The 8,678-nt window shown below is 31.0% G+C and overlaps 1 protein-coding gene across 1 annotated transcript; it reads right to left on the bottom strand.

Annotated features, from left to right (window-relative positions):
• Positions 1-7,601: 7,601 nt before the first annotated feature.
• Positions 7,602-8,245, bottom strand: LOC143560558 (uncharacterized). Its single transcript, XM_077048839.1, has 2 exons — positions 8,087-8,245; positions 7,602-7,901 (listed from the first exon to the last, which is right to left on the bottom strand). Exons 1-2 carry the CDS (start codon positions 8,243-8,245, stop codon positions 7,602-7,604), a joined length of 459 nt encoding a protein of 152 aa, XP_076904954.1.
• Between the last annotated feature and the right edge of the window lie 433 nt (positions 8,246-8,678).

Below are 8,678 nucleotides of genomic sequence, written 5' to 3'. Positions count from 1 at the left end.
AAAAGTGTTGATTGGTCATGGAAAGTTTAAAATATCATCTAAAAAAGTGTTTGTTCACCATTCTTTTAGGCAAGTAGCAAACCAAGGATAGAATAACAATAAGCTATTGAAGAAAATAAAAAATCATTCCTTTTAAAAATTAAAGTTGAAATCCAATCATTAGTGAAAAATAATTGAATAGAAAAAATTCCAAAAAGTTAAATCCTCATAGAAAAAATTCCTGACAGAACAAATCTAGATTTTAATTAAAACAGATAAACTTTATCTTAAAAGATCAACATTTTTAGTTGTCAGTATTGCTTTGATTTTTGAAAAATTATTAAGTTAAATTCGATACTTACAAGTTACAATCTTAAAGTAATACAATATAATTGCTAATATATTAAATACATAATTAAATTAAATTGATTTATCTAGTGGATATGGGTTAGAAAAAGGGGGAGTCATGAGAGCATGACAAATGGCAAAACATGATACTCTTTTATTAGAGTAGTAAGATTGGACTTGGTTCAGTAGGGGTCTATACCCCCTTCAGTTATACATAATCTGCCACTGATGAGTAGGGATGAGACCGGTCTCATGCTGGTATCTGTACCGAAATACTAATACCACATTTGAACAAAGATGTGTACTAAATACCATACATAATGTATTGGTTTGGTACCAGTATTTCGGTTCGTTACTCGCTTTGGTATCACTTTGTTTTTTTCTTTTCTAATCTTCATTGATTGTATCAAATTCATTTATAAACATTGGTAATTAAGAACTTTTGTATCATATTCATTTGAAACTAAAATAAATTATAATACCAAAACCTATTTAAGTTTATGTTGAAAACATAGAAACTCTACATATTCTATCTAATTCATAGCTGATATCGAAGTACTAAAAAAAAATACCGATATCGTTGTTACCAAATACCAAAATAATAAATCTTGAAACCTTACCGAATAGGCTAGATCATCGGTACAAGTACCGGCATTCGTGAAACAAAATTTATCCCTCATTTGAGAGTTAAAGTCCAGTATTGAATATTAGTGTGTGTGTATATATAGGGAGAGGATCAAGAGAAAACTCATCTTTAGAGAGAAAACTTAAAAACTCTTAAAAAATTATTTTTAATTAAAAATAAAAAAATATTTTCAAAATTCTGTTTTAGCCATTATTCTTATATTTTCTTATATTTCACTCGAAAAATATAAAAAAAATTAAAAAAAAAATAAAAAAACCGCTGTAATGCACATACGTATTACTGTGTGATACCGTTGTATTACACATGTGTATTACTATGTATTTTTGAGTTTAATAGTGTTTTATTGCATATATTCAATATTTGTGTATTGTATATGTGTAGTAGTGTTGTATTATATGAAAAAATAATAATAATAAAATAAAAGTCGATGTGGTGCACATGTGCATTAATGTTGTGTTACACATATGTACTAATGTGTATTCGATGTGTGTATTAGTCTTATATTGCATATATACAATGGTGTGTATCAAATATGTGCAATAGTGTTGTATTCTATGCAATACAAACACTTTTGCATATATGCAATGCACACTATTACATATGCGCACTATACCAATGAGGTTACTGACAAGTTTTTTTTTGGAACCAATAACAACATATAAGAATAATGGAAAAAAAAAGAAACTTCAAAATTTTTTTTTTAAAAAGTTAAAAATAGTTTTTTATAAGTTTTTAGGAGTTTTTAAGTTTTCTCTTTAAGAGGAGTTTTCACTAGAACCCACCCCTATATATATATATATATATAGAAAAAGATTTAAAGGATGTGCTGACCGTTTTAAAAAAAATCAAGCATACGAAAATGAAAAGAAAATTAACACTAAGGCTATGTGTAGTTGTTATATATATATATATATATATATATATAGAAAAAGATTTAAAGGATGTGCTGACCGTTTTAAAAAAAATCAAGCATACGAAAATGAAAAAAAATTAACACTAAGGCTATGTGTAATGATTTTAACTAATTGTTTAGTTAAAATGCTACATAAATGTCATGAAGACAAAAATGAAATTACCAAAGGTCATTTTAAATCAAGTGTAGTGGTTTTAACTAATTGTATTTATTACTTAACCATTTTTTAAATTTTGTTTTATTATTAAAGAAATATAATAATTATACAATAATTATACTATATATTAAAGCAAATGTAATTGCTACAGTAAACAATTACATTTGTCATATTCAATCCCTTAATTTTAATGTAGTACAATTTTGGTTCTTCTTCAATATTCACCTATGTTTGTCACCTTATCATTGAATAATGTGTTAGTTTTTTTTGTTTGTCTTTACTTGATTATTCTTTCTGTTTGGTTTTAGTTTAATTTTCTTTCACAAATTGAACACACGTCAGCATACTTTTCGGTATATTACGATTTTTATTTTGAATTTTCTCTTTCGTTTATTATAATGAATGGAGGTTTCGTATGGTTCCTTACCAATGTGTGCTTTTTCATTGAAATGTAAATAGATATACTTTTTACTGCTATGGCATATATCATAGCTTTAATTTTGGGGTTTCCTCTTCTTATTGCTATGTTGAATGCTCGTACCATGTTAGATGTTGCAATTACGAACCAGTAGCGTTAGAATTCCCGCTGTAGCAGCAAGGTAGTTGTTTATATAATGAAACGATACAACAAAATACCACAAAATTTTTAATAAAATAAAAATTACGAACACGTATAATAAATAAAAATAAACCAACACTTGAAGTAGAATAAACAAAGAATAAAATTAAATTGAAGAAATAATGTTATATTATTATTATATATAATATATATATATCATTCATTTACGAGATAATATTATATATTATGCAAATAAATAATATACATTAAAGTAAGTTATAGTGAAGGTTCATTGGATTCTCATAGCCTCAAAAGTCAAGCTCACCTCAGTAGCCTCAAGGCTCAGACTGATCCTCTAGCGCCGTTAAGGCCTTGGCGAACTTTTTAATTGGCGCCATATCAAATGAACGTCTAATGGAGCTTAACTGGAAAATGACAGCCACATCATCTACTAACGCCTCATATTACCCGCTACGTCTAGTCTATACCATCCTCATTGGTGAACTATATTAAGGTTGGTTTGCCACATGAATTTATAAAAATGAGAAAATCATTTTTTCGCAATCCCAAGTCACAAACCGTTTGTTAAACCAAACCAATTCACAACTAGTTCACCTATTAGTTTAGAGTTAAGTGCCATTTTAGTACATGTGGTTTGTCCAATTACGCAACTTTAGTATCGTCTTTGAATTTTTTACAAATGGCTACCTCACCTTTCTAAAACTTGCAATTTTAGTACTTTTTCTAATCTCCTCTATTTTTTCCATTAAGTCAAGGGTAAATTAGTAATTTCGATTATTTTATTTATTTTCTCTTTTGAGTTAAGTATCATTTTCATACCTTTGGTTTGCTCAATTATGCAATTTTAGTACATTTTTTTGAATTTATTGCAACTTTGATTAGTTTTGGATAGATAGACAAACCAAAAGAGACATTACATATTACCTATTACAATTAAAAGATAACTAAATACATGATAGAAGATGAAAAACAAACATGAAATGTATAACATCGTTTTTACCCTTTTGTTCTTGATTGCCAATTTACTTCTAGTAGCTCAAGATCTGAGTTAATATGAGCCATTTTTATTGCATTTTCTTTATGTGCATTGATTTTTTTTTCAAAAGTTCGGGTATGATAACACTAGCTCTTTAACACATCGGAGGATCTAGCCAAATAACAATCACACAACTTCTCATCTCATAGTATAACATCAATTGAACTTGTAGATGAATGACGGTTGACGAATCACATAGACAAAACAATATATCGTAATTCATTGAAATTGAAGATGAACAATGGTTAGGGTTTGAAGGATCAATGAGCGCGGGGAAGGGGGTTGATTTGTTCATTTAGGGCTAGAGATGATATTTTAATTGTAATATGTAATGCTTCTCTTGGTTTGTCTGTCTATCCAAAACTAATCAAAGTATCTAGTTGCAATAAATTCAAAAACAAGTACTAAAGTTGCGTAATTGAACAAACCACATGTATGAAAATAACACTTAGCTAAAAGAGAAAATAAATACATTAATCAAAATTACTAATTTGGCCCTGACTTAACGGACAAAATAGACGGGGTTAGAAAAAAAATACTAAAATTGTAAGTTTTAGAAAAGTGAGATAGCCATTTGCAATAAATTCAAAGACGGTACCAAAGTTACGTAATTAGACAAACCATATGTACTAAAATGTTACTTAACTCATTAGTTTATTATTAAACAAAGCCACATGTTCATATCATATCTGTTCTTATCACTTTTCTTTTTTCTTTATTTCTTTCTCAGCTTTAATTTCACTAATAATTTAAGTTTTCGTTAATAACTTGTAATAGTTAACTTTTTAAAAAAATATAAATATACAGTCACGCTTAACTTTTTATTGTGAACAATCCGATATAAATTTTATAAAAAACAGAATTACTTCAAAAAAATATTTTTTAATATGGATTCGTATGTTTTTTTGGATAAAACTTTTGTAGTTTGTATCATTTGTAAGTATAATTTTATTTTCACGCTTAGATTTTAATTTTGCTTATCTACTTTATTAAGGATGTTTGATAAATAAAAACATTTTAATTATTTTTAAATTAAATATATATCGTTTATTTTTAGTAAATAATTTTTTTATATTTCTAGTCACTTTCAATAAAAAGGCAACAATTATAAATCTATATTTATTTAATACAAAATATTAAAGCTTGGGTTGTTAATGAGTGTGTAAAGTTTGATTTGGTTGGGTTGGGTAAACGAAAGAAAGAGAAATTAGTTTTATAATAAAGATTAGTTAAGAGCATTCCTAGCCCGTGGTAAGAGGCCTGGGTTCTCCAGTGGAGACTCAAGTTCGAATCCCACTTGTGTCATATTTGGGTGGATATTGGTAATGAAAGATTTGAGTTAGGCCTTGTTCAAAGGTTGTCAGTGAATCCTGAGCCCACCCGGGTTTTTGTCCCACCGTGTGTTACGCCATAGAGTTCTGCTCTTGTGGTGGCACAACGGCTGTCAAGTGGCAGTCGATGGTATGGTTTCCCGGGGGAACGCCCAAGCCCAACTCTCGAAGCCAGCGTGGGCCTGGTTAAGACAACATAGTCTGGCCAGAGTGGGGTATCGGGGCTCTCCAAGTTTGGAGAGAAGAAAGTCGCCGTTTTAAAAAAAAAAAAAAAGTCCCAATGTAAAATACATTGAGCGGTTTTATAGCCTAAAAGTTTGTGAAATATGCCATAAAATCATACATTTGACTTCATTTTATCATTATTTTTAAACGATCAACGGATAAAGTTCAGCTATCTGGGTAACCTATTGGCAAAAGTCGACCTCTTACGCTCTCGATCGCAAACAGCGATGCGTAGCTAAAGCCCACAATCTTTTGTTCTATAGAAAACCCGCCACCAAAGACCCATTGTGGTAGAACCCGGTTAGGATAGTATTCGAACTTGACACATTGTAGTCTGAACCCAAGTCTCACTTTCCCTTCGATGCCTTTTGAGCTAAAGCTCATTTGCTTTGGCTTTATTTTATGGTTAATTTTTTTTTTTAATTCCACAAGAGACCAAAAATAACAAGAAAACAGATTTATTAATTTATAGCATTCAGTTGGAACCATCATGTGTTGGTACACAATCTTTTCTTTGTTGGTACACTTTCCCTAGCCAGTTTGACAGCAACAAAACTGGTAAAGAGGAGGCATGCAATTCCCAGATACAAAACCAACTCTTTTACAAAATGCATCACAGTCGGGTATGTTTTCACACTTGTCTTGACACTCGTATCTCGCTTCTGCACTACCTGCAAACCCTAAGTTTAAGTCAAATAATGATCATCAAAAATAAAAAATAATATATTTATTGATGAATTTCTTGTTTGAAACATACAGATGAAATAAAGTAGCAGAATAGCAAATGAAAGATTCATGACAATGAGGAAAAAATGAGAGTGCTTCATTTCTCTTAAGTGCAGTAGCATGGTTAGAATTCCCGTGGTGTTTAAATAGAAAACACATATATAATTCTTATAGAATCCTCGGTTTCATACATTAATTAGCAGATATTTTAATTAGTATTCTTTATTGTCGGCTACTTTATTTTTTTTTTCTTTTATAATTTTGTAACCAATGAGTGTTTATGCATATTTGTGTCCTTTGTAATAGAGTTTTGGTCTTTGTATAGGAGCTAGGGGTATTATTGTAAGTTATCTTATGCCATTCGTCTGGCTTGCAGGCGAATGAACCTTGTTTTGTGTCCATACGCTTAGCCATATGAAGTTTGATAGTGGCCATACGCCTGGAATGTAGGCGTATGGACGCAGTGGTGAAGCTTGAGAAAAATCATGGGGGGGGGGGGGGTAGTTACGGATCCAAAAATTTTCGGGTAAGCGGTTCGGTTTGGGTCGGGTTAAAGTCAAACAATATGAAAATTTTCGAGTCAGCAATTCAATTCGGGTCGGATCAAACAATATAACATCTAAATAACAAAATTTTCTTCATTCATTCAGAAGACCGTTCTTACATAAAATACAAATACATAATTTTTTACCAACGAAAGATCTAAAATATTTATGACAATCTGAGGATGAGATTGCAAGGATGGGTGATTCGGTGAGTACATGGTAGAAAATTACAAAGCAGCCCAGCGACCCGTAAGATCTTTTTATTCATCGAGTATGGACTCCGAATGAAAAGTTTCAGCAATTTCTTTTTCTATGTAAATTACCAAACTATTCGCAAGATACTCGTCTGACATCTTATTGCGAAGGCAATTCTTGAATATTTTCATTGATGAAAATCCCCTCTCTGTTGTTGTTGTTGAAACCGGAAGTGTCATGATTAACCGAATCAACCTATCAACCAAATAGTATATCTCATAGTTCTGAGCTTCCACAAGAATTTTGCATAAATTCGAAATACTTGATATACCACTTAGCTTGGTATTGTTTGTCATTTCAACATTAAAAACCACCAATTGATCTCATAAATGAGTCCTCTCAGGCTCCGTAAAATCTTCAGGATAATACTTCTCAACAAGAAGACAAATCTTATCAACATTTATCTTTTTAAAGCCAACTAGAACTAAGAGATAATAACTCCAATGTGTTCATTGAATCTACTATCCAACTCATGCAATTGTTTGTCTAATGTGGATGTAAAGACATCTACTCGGTAATAATGTTCAAATGTAACATGGAGATCTTTTTTACGAGGCCACTACCGAGTAGAAGTATATGGGGCGCTCATATCCAGCATTTCTATTATATGCTTTTCGCGAAAACATGTAACTTTTTCAAGAAATGAAACCCATCTAGTGTTTCTATGACTTATCTTTATTGATGGAACTAACTCCATGGCATTATGAATATCTTGGGTTTTCTTTTGTAATGCTTGAGAAAGTGTATTAGTTCTTCTCAATACTTCCTTCATCAAGTGAAGAATAAACATGAACTCAAATGATTGCATGTAACCGTAAACTGTATCGATATCTCCACGTTGAGCAAACTGAAGTATTCAATTATTCCTTCGAGAACAACACGAGTGGCAGAAAACATGTTAAGAAAACTACAAACAGAGTTATAATGGAACTCCAACGTGTATCACCAGCTCTTCTCAATGTCCCAACTTGATTTAGTCCTGATCCCGATTTGATTTCACCCAATTCCAGTAATCTTTTAACCTCATTTGCCTTGGCAATTTGTAACGCGTCATGACACTTACTAGAAGCACAAACCACGTTAATTGTAGAAACCATTTTATTAATGAATTGATGTGCTGAAATAACTTCCTTTGAAGCACAAACCAAGGCGTTTGTAACCTATAAGAAAAGCACAAAAACGTAATAAGCATAAGAGTATTTTAGTCGAACCGAAGAAAAAAGACAAAAATAAACAAGTAACCTACGAGCAAATCACTGAACATAATATGCATAAGGACAATCATTATGAACAAATGCTTGTAATCCGTTCCATTCTCCTCTCATATTTCTAGCACAATCATAACCTTGACCACGAATTTATTAACATCAAACTGATAATGCAAGAGTTGTTTCCACAAACTTGTTTTCAAGGTTGTTGATAAAGTATCGTGACCATGAACCAAATCCAAGAACCTTTCTCGTATCATCCCTTTTGCATCCACAAATATCAAAACGATGGCCATTTGCTCTTTTTTTACTCATCTGTTGACTTATCAACTATGACACAAAAGGCCCTATCCCCCACTTCATTACGAATTTGCTTTCAAGCTTTATTTGCAATGATACTAAGAATTTATTTTTAAATATCACTTGAAGTATACTTTGAATTATAAGGAGCATTCTCTAATATAACCTTTGCCACTTCATCATTATAAGAAGCTAGAAGTTTTAGTAATTCAAGTAAATTACCTCGAGTTTTAGAATTACAAGATTCATCATGTCCTTGTAAAGCACAAGCTTGAAATGTCAACCAACTAACTACATCAATTGTAGTTTTTAAACGTAAACGGTTCTTCCTTATTTCCTCTTCACTTAGCTTTAATATGCAACGTCAATGTGTGCTACTTGTTCAATAAATTTTGAGTGAATACCAAGGCATTTTTATGTTGTGAAGTT

This window comes from Bidens hawaiensis, unplaced genomic scaffold (assembly GCF_021521415.1).
Source record: "Bidens hawaiensis isolate Kalapana, Puna unplaced genomic scaffold, B.hawaiensis_p1.1 tig00020412_1, whole genome shotgun sequence".
Lineage (NCBI taxonomy): Eukaryota > Viridiplantae > Streptophyta > Magnoliopsida > Asterales > Asteraceae > Bidens > Bidens hawaiensis.
Note: the sequence above shows the minus strand (reverse complement) of the source record. Positions and strands in the feature narration are given on the sequence as shown.

Excerpts from the sequence above, each read along its gene's own strand:
- LOC143560558 (XM_077048839.1), bottom strand. The coding sequence starts at position 8,245 with ATGGCCATCGTTTTGATATTTGTGGATGCAAAAGGGATGATACGAGAA. Across the intron at positions 7,902-8,086 it reads TTAATAAATTCGTGGTCAAG|GTTACAAACGCCTTGGTTTG; the intron begins GTTATGATTGTG and ends CTTTTCTTATAG.